General features: G+C 46.7%; 1 protein-coding gene across 1 annotated transcript in view; it reads left to right on the forward strand.

Annotated features, from left to right (window-relative positions):
• The first annotated feature begins 4,424 nt into the window (after positions 1 to 4,424).
• MAP7D2 (MAP7 domain containing 2) overlaps positions 4,425 to 14,285 on the forward strand; it is a 102,931-nt gene continuing 93,070 nt past the window's right edge. Inside the window, exon 1 of the mRNA XM_059385301.1 lies at positions 4,425 to 4,677. Coding sequence (XP_059241284.1) covers positions 4,551 to 4,677 — 127 coding nt within the window. The 5' untranslated portion in view covers positions 4,425 to 4,550. The remainder of the gene's footprint in view (positions 4,678 to 14,285) is intronic.

Genomic DNA, 14,285 nt, shown 5'->3' on the forward strand with positions numbered 1-14,285 from the left:
ACAAGTAGGTAGAGAGGGGGGGGGTGCAGAGCAGGCTCCCTGCTGAGCAGAGAGCGTGATGCAGGGCTTGATCCCAGAACCCTGAGACCATGACCTCAGCCAAAGGCGGAGGCTCAACCCTCTGAGTCACCCAGGCGCCCCTAAAAAGCTAATTTTATAGGGCACCTGGGTGGCACAGTTGATTAACCATCCAAATCTTGGTTTTGGCCCAGGTCATGATCTTAGGGTTGTTAGCTCAAGCCCTGCATTGGGCTCTGTAGTCAGTTAGGAGTCTGCTTCAGGTTCTCTATCCCTCTGCCCCCTTAAAAAGTACACACCTTTTTAATACTGCATGTGACAAAGTAGAAAATGCTACATAAGGCACTTCTACATACCATGAACAGTGTAATAGTTGTCTTGAGGAAAGACCCTTGTGTGATTGAGTTGCAAGCTGTATTAGCCACTGTTTTTCATGGAACACAAACCCAGGTTTGTCGTTAACATTTTCTCCAAAATGAATGAATGAGGCTGTTGCCCCCAAGGGGAACTGGTAGAATTTGTTGGTGTTAATAAGATTTAAGCTTTTTAGGCAAAAATTAGAAGCTTTGAAAAACTAGGATCGATAGCTTTACAACTTCATAGTAAAGATTTTAGAGATTAGTGATGGTATTAATGAATGACTTTTTAAAAAAAGATTTTTATTTATTTATTTGACAGAGAGAGATCATAAGTAGGCTGAGAGGCAGGCAGAGAGAGAGGAAGGGAAGCAGGCTCCTTGCCGAGCAGAGAGCCCGATGTGGGGCTCGATCCCAGGACCCCAGGATCATGACCTGAGCCGAAGGCAGTGGCTTAACCCACTGAGCCACCCAGGTGCCAATTAATGAATGACTTTTTAATATTAAAGGTGTTGACATTTGGAAGATCTTCATAGCTGAATCAACCAGTATTTTCTAAGTGATCAGTGGATTTTAATATAACAGAGTGGAAAGAATATTGATTCAGTTTTAGATTCCACATTGCTGCTAACCTTGAAGAAATTACCATAAGTCAAGATTGGGTGTAATATCAAAAGAACATACAGTTACCTGAAGGGGCTATGAGAATGCTTCTCCCTTTTCCAACTGCATTCCTGTTGTTTTTTTAAAAGATTTTATTTATTTATTTGACAGAGAGAGATCACAAACAGGCAGAGAGGCAGGCAGAGAGAGAGGAGGAAGCAGGCTCCCTGCTGAACAGAGAGCCCGATGTGGGGCTTGATCCCAGGACCCTGAGATCATGACCTGAGCCGAAGGCAGTGGCTTAACCCACTGAGCCACCCAGGAGCCCTGCATTCCTGTTTTAACCAAAAGAACTACTACAACACATTAAGTAGAAAAGTAGATCTGAGACTCCACTATTAAGCCAAACTGTAAAGAGATTTGCAGAAAGGTGAAAATGCCACTGTTAATATTTTTGTTGTTACTTTTCTTTAGAAGTATATTATTACAGCATCAGGTTAGTGAATTAATACTAAATATTTCTTAAATTTCTAATACAGCAATATCCGTGGATATAACCCACAAGTGAACTTGTCCTTTCAAGGAATACTGTTGCCTATATTACATTTGCACTAGGAAGTAAAAATGTATTAAGTTGTGGAAAACTTGGGGGTGCCTGGCTGGTTCAGTTGGTAGAGCATGCCACACTTGATCTTGGGGTCATGAATTCAAATCCCAGGTTGGGTATAGAGGTTATTTTTAAAACAAGTTTTGGGGGACGCCTAGGTGGCTCGGTTGGTTAAGTGACTGCCTTCAGCTCAGGTCATGATCCTGGAGTCCCAGGATCTAGTCCTGTATCAGGCTCCCTGCTCGGCGGTGAGTCTGCTTCTCCCTCTGACCCTCCCATTTCTCATGCTCATTCTCTCTCTCACACTCTCTCGAATAAATAAATAAATCTTTTAAAAAAAAAAACCCAAGTTTTAGAAGGGCACCTGGTGGCTGTCGTTAAGCATCTGCCTTTGGCTCAAGTCATGATCCTGGGGTCCTGGGATCAAGTCCCACATCCCCGCAGAGTACAGGGAGCCTGCTTCTCCCTCTACCTGCCACTCCCCCTGCTTGTGCACTCTCTCTCCCTCTGTAAAATAAAATCCTAAAAAAAAAAAAAAAAAATGGAAATCAACAGGAAAAAGATAAGTAGACCAATAAAAAGATGGACAAGGATTGAATAGGCAATCAGGGATCATGTGGGTGGCTCAGTCGGTTAAGCTGCCTGCTCTGGACTTCGGCTCTGTCCTCTGCCAGGAGTCTGCTGAAGGATTCTCCCTCCCCCTGCTTGTGGGCTCTCTTTCTCTATATATAATAAATAAATACGTTTTTAAAAAGTAAATCAGAATGAATGACTAATCTATTTCTGATTTGTATACAGCTGCAATGAATAGATGTTGACGATTTCAAGCAGGGAAAAACAGCGATAGCTATTGTGCAATATCATTTATATAAATTAAAACCATGCATATCTTCACAACACTATATATTTAGAAAATAGAGCTACAAAAATAAAATAGTGAAGTGCCTATGACTGGAGGAATGGAAGTGGGAATAGAAAGGAAAAAATAAAATGAAACCAGGATGAAATGCTATTCCGGTATGTCAGCAAGACAAAAACTGAAGAGTTGGATTAATTATGAACTACTACTACCCCAAGGTCTCTAAGTGAAAAAGGGGGGGGGCAGTGAAGATGGCTCCCATGCCCTAATTAACTTGGCTCAATCTTAACTTGGGTTAGAAACTTTTTTCTTTTTTCTTTTTTTAAAAAAGCCAAGGGACCAGCTTGCACTTGCCTGCTTTCCTGCTCATTTCTGTCTAAAGTCCCCTTCTGGCTTTCTCACCACAGTCACACCCTATTCCCTGTGCACCTTTGGGAGTGCCACCAACACGTTCATCTTGTTTTTCTGCCACAAAGGGACTCTCCAAGCTTTTCACTACTAATTCAGATGGAGGTTCCTGAGGTTTCCACTTTGGTGGGTTTTTAAAAATTCGTATAACTTACATATTGTGAAGTTCACCTATTTAAAATGTAAAATTTAGTGGTTTTTAGTATACTTATGGAGTCAACCATCACATAATCTAATTCTAGAATGTTTTTATCATCCCCAATAAAAATCTTGTACTCTTACTCAGCTTAATTCCGTGTTTTAATCAGGCATTTCTCCCTCCCCCAGGGGTGGGAGTTAAAACCTCAGAGGGCTGGTCACTGTCCAACAGAGAAATGTGCAGCCTGGGGCCCCACTGAGATCAGTTATCACTTGGCTGTACCTGAGTAAACACCTGGAAGCTTGAACTGGCGCGATGCAGACATCTTTTTCAGTATGTATGTCTTTGAGAAGGTGAGATGCTCATGACCTCCACTCCCGAGGCTACTACACGTTTAACAGTTTCTTCAAAGAGAGGTTGTCCTGGGGCGCCTGGGTGACTCAGTGGGTTAAGCCTCTGCCTTCAGCTCAGGTCATGATCCCAGGCGTCTGGGATCGAGCCCGGCATCGGGCTCTCTGCTCGGCGGGGAGCCTGCTTCCTCCTCCCTCTCTGCTTGCCTCTCTGCCTTCTTGTGATCTCTGTCAAATAAATAAAATCTGGAAAAAGATCATCCTCGCAGAGATTTCTCAACTGCGCATTATTTTCCCCAGGGAAGAAAGGATCCATAGTTCCTATGACTACATGCCCCTGCCCCACCTAGGTTGACCAGTGAGCTTACCGTAGTCCTGTCCGGGGTGGTGCGCGTCTTGGCTGGGCTGCCCATCTACCTTGAGAACCGGAACCTGAATGTGCTTGGTGGGAGGGTCTGAGGGACCCCAGGTCAGAACTATAGTATAGCCTATAAGTTTTAACATTCTTGCTGTTTGCATCCTGTGGCAGTGTTGAATTCTTGGGTAAGGGGATCCGCGGGTCTTTCAGGTCCATCAGGCATCTACACCAGTGGCGCCTGCCTGAGGCCCTAGCTAGGAACTGTTTCCAGAGCTGCAGTACTGAGCTTGAATGTGTGTGGACGCCTCGTGTGTGTGAACGTACGCAGGCTGTGTGAGGATGTGTGCCCACGGTGTGTGAGAACACGTGCGCGCTGGGTGAACGTGTGTGCACGTGGTATATGTGCACTGTGTTCGCAGCTCTTTGAGGATGTGTGCACAATGTGAGAAACTGCATCCTATGTATACAGTGCTTTGAGGGTGCACACACTGTGGGGAGGTGCGTTTAACACTGGTGTGTACGCACTACGTGTAAGCAGTCTATGAGGAATTATGTACACGCAGTGTGTGCTTGGAGGACCGGTGTGCTCATCGAAAGTGCGCGCGGTTTGTGCGCGTGCTGTGAGAACTAGTGCGCATGCTGCAAGTACACGCCGCCTGCCTGTGTGCTGTGACGGCCGGTGTGCCCCTCACAGGTGCGCGTGCGCGGCGTGAGAACCCGCGCTCACTTCGCACGTGTACGTCGTGTGCGCACGCTGTGTGAGGAGGACGCGTGCGCGTGCGGGTGCGCGCGGGTCCGGTGCGGCGCGGCACGGCGGTTCCAGCAGTGCGCCTGTGCAGGCCGCGCGTCCGGATGGAGCGCGGTGGCTGCTGCGGGGCTGGAAGCGGGACTGAGGGGGCTACGCGGGGATCCCCACTTCCCGGGAAGATGGCCGAGTCAGGCGCCGTGCGGACTTCCCCGCCCAACCACCGACCTTCAGGTAGGGCGCCCGGGGTGCGGCGGGCGCGTAGGGGCTTCAGGTACCCCCGGGGGGGCGGGGCGGACCCTCCGTGGGCCGCGCAGGGCAGCGGCTCTGGAGCGCGCGGGGCGGGGACGCAGCGCGGTGCTGGGCTAAACGCCCTTCTCCCGGCCCATGGCCAACTAGGCACGGTATCCAGAGCCGCGACGCTCGCGGTGCCGGTGGCAGGGGCCCCTCTCAGGTGGCCTGAGTGAGTGGGTGCAGTTGGGGGTGGCTCAGGGCGGGTGGCAAGTATGTTTGGTGTGGGGAGTTTGGGCCCACGCTGGATGCCCCAGGGGTTCCGGGGGGCCGGCCCCCTCTCAGGGAGCAGCGGGCGTTGGGGGGCACTGGGGAAGGCTGAGCGGGCTCCAGGGGGTCGCCAGGGCCTGCGCACTCGCCCACTCTGCGTCTTGGGAAATGCGCGCGAGCCGCAGCTGCAGCCGGCCCTGAAGGTGGCCCGGCTTCATGCTTCGCGGCATCCCGGGGGCAGATCCGGCACTTCACCTACTGGCAGGGGCGGAAGGAGTGCCGGCGGGGCGCGAGCCCCGGGCCGGGTTCTCCCACCACCCGCGGGCGCTCCCGCGGGCCTCGGTTGCGCTGCCCAGGGCTGTGGAGGGGCCGCAGGCCCCCTCAAGTGGCAACGCGGCCCCTGCGTCTCCCAGCCCGCGAGGCTGCAACTGCTAGGAGCTATGGAGGACTGGTGCCCAGATGGGTGCCCAAAAATCTGCGAAGCAGGGAGAAATTTTGAGGACATTTGACAGAATTTTCGATAAGCAGGTCTCGCGTCTTTGACGTTCTGTAAAGTGGTTGCAGGTAGTGCGGGGGTGCAGGCAGCTGGGAAACCGATTTCCTGCTGTTTTTCCTGGCAACACCTTTTTTTTTTAAGTTAATGTGATCTATTTTTAAAACATTTTTTACTGTAGTATAACATGCATGCCACAAAGGCGCAGATCTTAATTTAAGATTTAAATTTCTTTTAAGGAACTTAAAAAATAAATTTTTTTTTTTTTTTTTTAAGATTTTTTTTTTTTTTATTTATTTGTCAGAGAGAGCGAGCAAGAGCGAGCACAGGCAGACAGAGTGGAAGGCAGAGTCAGAGGGAGAAGCAGGCTCCCTGCGGAGCAAGGAGCCCGATGTGGGACTCCATCCCAGGACGCTGGGATCATGACCTGAGCCGAAGGCAGCTGCTTAACCAACTGAGCCACCCAGGCGTCCCAATAAATAAATCTTAATTTGAAGAATTATCGCATAGTGAAGATATGAATATTTTATATGAAGTGAACCAAGGAAGGGAAAGAGATCAAGAGAAATAGTCATTATTCACTGAAAAGGAGCTTTTCGTGGTGGATGCGAGGTATTTTCTGATTGGGCCTTCATTTACATCGTTCATAGGAGGAGGTGGCTTAAGTCTTTCCCAGTATGCGTTTTTCATCATGCATTTTTTTTAAAGATTTTATTTATTTATTTGACAGAGAGATCACAAGTAGGCAGAGAGGCAGGCAGAGAGAGAGAGGAGGAAGCAGGCTCCCTGCTGAGCAGAGAGCCCGACGTGGGACTCGATCCCAGGACCTTGAGATCACGACCTGAGCCGAAGGCAGCGGCTTAACCCACTGAGCCACCCAGGCGCCCCTCATCATGCATTTTTTAAAGGCAGAATTTAACCAATATCACACGTTAGTTATATAAATACTATAAATATGTACACTTCTGTTTTCATTCTTTTTGCTTACTTTGAGAAACTCAGATATGTCTGCTAGGGAAGAACCCAGAACCCACTAACCAACCCACCCATCAGAATCAGCCTTGAGGGAGGGAGACCTAGCAGAAGAAAATATCAAAAAGGTTGTTGAAGTTTGCAGTTTTATTTGGGACTTTAAATAATAGGTTATTTCCACGTTTTAAGGGCAGGGAGGAGCTTTTTGCCTGGGCTTGCTGTTTACCTGTGAGATTTAAATTTCTTTGAAGGAACTTTATAAAGGGGCATTCTACTAAGCTCTAGTGGGGAACTTTGTTGTAGAACCATTTAATGCATTCTCTACTGATTTTAAGATTAGCTTAAAGCTGTTTTCCTTGACTTGAAATTGGAACCATAGAAAGACATGTGAAGGTTTAAAATACCACACTTATGGGTCGCCTGGGTGGCTCAGTGGGTTAAAGCCTCTGCCTTTTCAGGTCATGATCCCAGAACCCTGGGATTGAGCCCTGCATCAGGCTCTCTGCTCAGCACGGGGCCTGCTTCCTCCTCTCTCTGCCTTCTCGTGATCTCTGTCTGTCAAATAAATAAATAAAATCTTTAAAAATAAAATACTACATTTATATGCATTATGGTTGGTGTGGAAAAATTGGGAGTGTTCAATTTAGGGACCAGGTAGTACCATGGTTTGTTCTTTTGAGGGCTAGTGAGGCCAGATACTTGGAAAAATTATGTCATTCTCAGTAAAATCTGGATTATTGAGATTTTATTATAATCCATCTGGGATGCTGATCATTCTTGGTTACCCAGAGGCTTTATCATTTGGGATCCATTCTTTTTTTTTTTTTTTTAAGATTTTATTTATTTATTTTACAGACAGATCACAAGTAGGCAGAGGGCAGAGAGAGAGAGGAGGAAGCAGGCTCCCCGCCAAGCAGAGAGCCAGATGCGGGGCTCAATCCCAGGACCTCGGCATCATGACCTGAGCCGAAGGCAGAGGCTTTAACCCACTGAGCCACCCAGGCGCCCCTGGGATCCATTCTTAATGAGATTCAGCCCACACATCTAGGTGATACGAATTGATGAGTGCTTTTCAGAGCTGATATAGAAGGTGACTAGGGAATACCTCTGGTGGTTTCCTTTAACAACAGGTTCTTCCAATATTGAAATCCTGTGCATTCCATTACCCACCAGTGATGCCTTTTTTTTTCTTTCCTTTTATTCACCCACAGGATGGAAATTAGCAAATGTACTGTTTTTTCTAGGGCTTTGCTGTAGGCACTGTTTAGTGACGAGCAAGCCCCTGTTGCTTGGATCTTTAGCCAATAGATAGAATCACTGGATCTCAGCTGTCAGATGGGTCTCGATGTTACACAGATCCTGTGCTCCCCTCAGCCTGAAATGCCCCCTTCTTACCTTTTCCCATTCCAGGGTTCACTTCCTCTAGGCTCCTCTTAGTCAGAATTAAGGAACTTCCTCTTGTCTGTGCCTGTGGCACCTTCAGCAAAACACTCTCATTCTGCCTCTTACATTAACCAGCCAGCTCCTCTCAGCAGGCATCCCTGCGTGTCCCCTGTAAGCCAGACCCAGTGCTGGTGGCTACTGCTGCTGCTGCTGGAGCTGAGTAGATTAAGCCACAGAAGGCCTGGGGGTGAATGCCACCTCACCACTTTCCTCAGTCTCACGTCAGGAAAATTATTTGACATCTTGAGCTTCAGTTTTCTTCCCTTTAAAATGGGCTTAAGAACAACGTGGGAGACAGAAGCACTGATTTGAGGAAGGAATTAGTATCTGTAAAGCAGTGGCTGACATACAGTAAGTACTCAAGCCGGTTAGCAGTTACTTCCTATTACATCATCGGCTTGAGAACAAGGTCTAGGTCTCGGTTATAGGTGCCTCTCTCAGTGCCACCTGGTACAGGTACACAGTAAGTCTAAAACTGATGTTTAACAATTGCATTATGCTGGGAGCAGCTACACTGGGTCCAGCTTTCAGTAAATATTCATGAATTGGACTGAAGCGGTGTATTGGTGGGGTTTGTGGTAGTGGAATTACAAAACATGTTTCCTAAGACCTGTTGAGTTTTCTGGTACATTTGATGGGTGAATGTTGTTTATTGAGTTGAACTCATTTCCCAATTGTTCCCTGGTAAGGAGAGCATTGCTCTGACAAAGAATGAGGTTCCCTTTTGTCCTTCCACTTGGAAATTTTCCATCCCCTGCCTTAGATCGGGAGAAAGTAGGGGTGCACACTGTAAGGTCAGGAGACCCTCCTACAGGGGCCAAAGTAGGGTGGGGCTGCTTAGGAAAGGCTGAGAGTAGGTCCCCAAGAAATCAGAATTCTTCATCTTTTTCCAAAATTGTATTTAAGACTATTCTTGAATGCTCAATTCTTTTTTTTATAAAAGACTTTTCTGTAATCTCTACACCCAGTATGGGACTTGAACTCACAACTCTGAGACCAAGAGTTACATGTTCCACCAACTGAGCCAGCCAGGCACCCTGAACACTTGGATTCTAAAACTGCTTGGACCTCATCTGCTTTTGGCATAGGTCATGATCTCAGGGTCCTGGGATTGAGTCCCACATCTGGCTCCCTGTTCAGCGGGAAGTCTCCTCCTTCTGTCTGCCATTCCCCCTGCTTGTGTGTGCTCACTCTCTCTCTCTCTCTGTGTCAAATAAATAAAATCTTAAAAAAAATAAAACTGCTTGGACCTAAGAAGAGCAAGTTGAGTTTGTGCATGCATATTAAACATCTCAGGTCCTCTCGGCATTAGGAAGGATCCACAGGTCATGAGGGAAAGACACAAAGTTGTGTTTGATCTGGGGCTTCTGGCCTTGTTTAGTGATGGCACTATGGGACTTGGACTTGGTAGGACCTTCAAGGCAAATCACTGAAAGTCTGCCTGACCATCAGTGGTTTCTCTACTGATGTCCCAACACTGGTGACACAAGTAGTCAGTCTTTCATTTCTATTTCTAGCCCTTCTTCCTCTCCAGGATTAAAAGATGTTATCCTCTTATTCAGCTGCCCCATCTTCTGGAGTAGTTTTTTTGGTTTTTTGTTTTTGTTTTTTTAAAGAATATCTCATCTTTTGTAGGAATTATATGGATTGACTTATAAAACAAGGATATTCAGGGTTGATTTGAGCCAGAAGAGATGGGGACTTCTGGGAGATGTTGGTGCACAGTCTGGTGGGCCTTGTTGGGAAGATTTAACAGGATATAACTCAGAATGCACTCAGTTCCTAGGATAATGCTGATGATGATATTGCCTGGTTTGGGGGGACTACTGGTGTGCTGCATTAGCTCTGGCAGCATTCCAAGGATTTGAAAACTTTCCCAGGAAGTGGCTGTGGTTGGGGCTAGCTGCTTTTGGGAGACTGTGGCCTGGAGGAGATTGCCCACTGCCCATCTCACATCTCAGGGGACCTCCTTCAAATGTGGAGTTGGCATCTGAGGCTCTGGGGTAGGCTAAGCTTTGGGATCCCCCTCATCCACCTCTGGGGTCTGTCCGAATGTAGGCCTTGATTTGTTTTTCTTTCAGCAAGCATTTTTGTTATCATTTTGCCTAGGAAGTTTTCCTCTTTTTAAAAGCCATGTGATTAGCAGAGTTCAGGACGTGGCTTAAGCAGAAGGAAGCCAGATAGGACTGAGCTGCACAGCCGTGCCAAATTCCCATGATCCTTTGGAAGAGCAGGGTCTGTCTTCAGGGTCCACAGCTCCTGGCCGGAGCTGAGTTCATTCACTGTCTGCAAATACTTGCTTTTCCTCTGGATGCCGAATAGGCTGGCATCTTTTAGCGCCAAACAACTCTATGGAATGCTTCTTGCTCCTCTGTCATCTCCACCCTCTTAAATGTTACTTTACTATGTAGTAGTAACTTTGTGAGACATTGTTTATATACTGTACATTTCACCCTTCTAAAATTCACAATTCAGTGATTTTCTGTATTTTCACAGAGTTGTACAGCTATCACCACAGCTAAATTTAGAACATTTTCATCACCCCACAGAGAAACCCCATACCCATCAGCGGTCATTCCCCATTCCCCCTCACCGCCCTTCCCCCAGGTGCGGGCAGCCACCTGGCTACTCTGTCTCTGTAGAGACGTCTGCGGTTCTGCCACGGCAGTCTTCAGCCTTTGGTGCAGACACATAGGGTTCTTGTGCGGCAGTCCTAGGGTGGGTGTCCGTGCGTCAGAGGTTTAGAAACCATCATTCTGCAATCTCCATCTTTCAGGTCCAATACTTGTTTCACCACAAAGTCTTGCTTTTCCACCTTCTGTGCATTCTGCTGCTCAGGGCCTGCAAGGCAGTGGAACCTGACTGTAAACCCCCCCACCCCAGACAGCCTGCACTTACACACTGCACATGTGTTCATTTTAGCTCCTCAAAGGCTAACAGCTGCCAATTGTTGAGCACTTAGGTGCCAAGCACCATTATAAGCACTTGTCATACATTATTTTACTTTATTCCTTACAGCCATTCTTTTTTTTTTTTTAAGATTTTATTTATTTATTTGACAGATAGAGATCACAAGTAGGCAGAGAGGCAGGCTGAAAGAGAGAGAGGAAGAAGCAGGCTCCCTGATGAGCAGAGAGCCCGATGCGGGACTCGATCCTAAGACCCTGGAATCATGACCTGAGCCGAAGGCAGAGGCTTAACCCACTGAGCCACCCAGGCGCCCCTCCTTACAGCCATTCTTTACACTTTTTTTTTTTCTGTTTCTATCCTCATTTTATTTTACTTTTTTTACCTGTCAGAGAGAGAGAGAGAGAGAGCCAGCACACAAGCAGGAAGAGTGGCAGGCAGAGGCAGAGGGAGAAGCAGGCTCCCTGACAAGCAAGGAGCCCGATGCGGGACTCGATCCCAGGACCCTGGGATCATGACCTGAGCCGAAGGCAGCAGCCTAACCCACTGAGCCACCCAGGCATCCCTATCCTCGTTTTAGAGATGTTTCAGTTCTCTACTGCTGTGTAGCAAATCTTTTCAAACTTACTATTTCTCACGATTCTAGGGGTAGGTTGGGCTCAGTTGAGTGGTTTTTCTGTTCCATGTGGTGTCCGCTGGAGTTGCTGTCAGCTGGGAGCTCACCTGGGTTTGTAATGTGCAGCATAGCCTGTCATGGGCCTGGTAGCTAATCACAGGGAGTCAGTCCTGGACTTCTCACAGCGTTGCAGCTGGGCTTCAGCAGCGAGGAAGCAGAAGTTGCCAGTTCTCTTAAGGCTTGGGCTTGGAAGTCCCAGAATGTCACTTTTCCTGCATTCAGTGGTGAAAGCAAGTCACAAGGCCAGCCAAATTCAAGGGGAGGGAGCCAGACTCCACCTCTTGATGTGAGCAGTGGCAAGCACCCGCCGGTAGAGGATGAATCTCCTTTTTTGGAGATTCTCTACTGCAACAGGTGAGTATGCTGAATGTAAGAGAGCGTAAGTAAGTTGCTCAAGGTCATACGGTATGTGGCGAGGCAGTGCGTTTGACTCCAGAGTTAAGTATTTTTTACCTTTGTGTCACATGTGCCTTCCCAGGTACATGAAAACAAACTCTTCTCGCAAACACTCCAAGCGAGCTCCCTTGCTTGCTGCGAGTCCAGCTGACACATCTTCTGTACCCCTCTGGAGATCTAATTCAGTACTCTAGGTCCATGTTTTATAAGGATTTTGTGTGCCTTTTCCTTAGGATACAGTTTTTCTCCTCAAAGGTAATGACCCACATTTCTTAGAATTACAGCAAAAATTTTATAGATTAAAATGCTTAGAGGAAGAAAGTTTCCATTTAACAGGATTTCTGGCTTGCCAGGAGTTAACTTCCTACTCTCTCTATGCCAGCCTTCATTGTTGGGCTCTGAAAGATCACCTTAGTATACTTTTCTGTCTTAGGACACTGTTGGGTATGACTGAGGACTGTAGTTCTTGGGTCATCACTACACTCTAGGCCAGTGTGTCTCAAACTAATTCTGGTGAACAGTTTGTTTTTTGTTTCTGATTCCCAATTTGTTATTGACCAATATCTTGGCAAAATAAAATAAAAAAGACTTACTAGAAAAATAAAATGTTAAGGAAGGACATGGAAGATATGACTCCTGATTTTTAAATATTAGATAAGATATTAGATTGCACGGTATCAGTGGATATTAGTCTGTCAAATTGCTATAAATGTTTCTAAATGCATGCTCTCAATTTATGTCCTTATTTTATTTATTTATTTTTAAAGATTTTATTTATTTACTTAACAGACAGAGATCACAAGTAGGCAGAAAGGCAGGCAGAGAGAGAGGAGGAAGCAGGCTTCCTGCTGAGTAGAGAGCCCCATGCGGGGCTCGATCCCAGGACCCTGGGATCACGACCTGAGCTGAAGGCAGAGGCTTTAACCCACTGAGCCACCCAGGCACCCCTATGTCCTTATTTTAAATGATAACAGAAAATAAGGATACTGGCACCCATCCATGGGCCATACTCTGAGTAGCTCTGCCCTGGGCCAGCATTTCGCAAAGGGTGTGGTATACAAGAGGGTTTTAGGTTACATATGGACAGATTTATCTTTTCAATTTTAGGCTAATAGTTGTGTGGATTTTTTTAAATGGTATTATAAAAATATAACTTGTACATTAAACTAATTTCATGAGTATTTTTCAGAATGAGTAGAAAATGAAAAGAACTCAGTTTAAAGAAAAAGTAATAGTATGGGTTGGTGCTGGATAATACAAATAGAATGCTAGCTGTATATATAATCTTAAATTTTCTAACAGCTACATTTGAAAAAGTAAAAAAGAGAAAGGTGAAATTAATATAATACAGTTTATTCAGGGGCACCTGGGGGGCTCAGTCAGTTAAGCATCTGCCTTTGGCTCAGGTCCTGATCCCAGGGTCCTGGAATTGAGCCCCATGTCAGGCTCCCTGCTTCTCCCTCTGCCTCTCTCCCTCTCTCAAATAAATAAATAAAATCTTAAAAAAAATAGCACTAAGAAGGAATAGTATATCTACCACACCACCCCAGGTTCTACACTGGTGGACTTGCTAAGCAAATAGTTAAATTTTTTTAGGATTTATTTATTTATTTATTTGAGAGAGAATGAGAATGCTAGTGGGGGGAGGGCCAGAAAGACAGAGGGAGAATCCTCAAGCAGACTCCCCACTGAGCAGGGAACCTGATGCAGGGCTCTATCACAGGACCCTGAGATCATGACCCAAGCTGAAATCCAGAGTAGGCCACTTAACTGACTGAGCCACCCAGACTAGCCAACCAGTAGTTAAAGACTTGATGTCAAAGACAGGGAAGGACCAGCTGCTCAGGAGGAAGACAACTTAGTCTGGGCAGGGACTTGTCCTGCAGGCCCTGAAAGTGAGTGCTGGCTAACCAGCCCTGCCCAGCGAAGTCCCTTTATAGCCAGTGCCAGCTCTCTCACATAATCAAACCCGGGACATAGGGATGGGACCAGCCTGTGAATTCACTGGAACCGCCCAGTAATGTGGTCTCCAAAGTCTGTCCTGTCAGCCAGTAGGAACTTGTTGATCATAATGAGCAACTGACTTCTGTAAACTGGTACTGGGAAGACACAGTACCAACTCTGGGTGTAAATGACCAGACCTGACCTCACAGAGCCCATCCTAACCCAGTGGATTCCCCACAGGAGCCTGGCATTAAACTTGGGAGATCCTGAGCTAGATCCTGTCTCCTCCCATCTTTCTAGCAATGTCCTACCATGCTTTCCATTGATAACAGCTTAATAATTACCATAAAGTCAGGCCCACCCTCTTTCCACCACCTGTCAAGTCACCAAGACAACATTTTATGTGAGGACCTTACCACTTGGCCACGTTGGAGAAAGCAAATGCTGCTTCTTCCTTCAGGAGCCTGGGGATTAAGCCTGTTTTGCCTTATTGTAGGGGAGACCATTTTA

This window comes from Mustela nigripes, chromosome X, assembly GCF_022355385.1.
Source record: "Mustela nigripes isolate SB6536 chromosome X, MUSNIG.SB6536, whole genome shotgun sequence".
Taxonomy (NCBI): Eukaryota; Metazoa; Chordata; class Mammalia; order Carnivora; family Mustelidae; genus Mustela; species Mustela nigripes.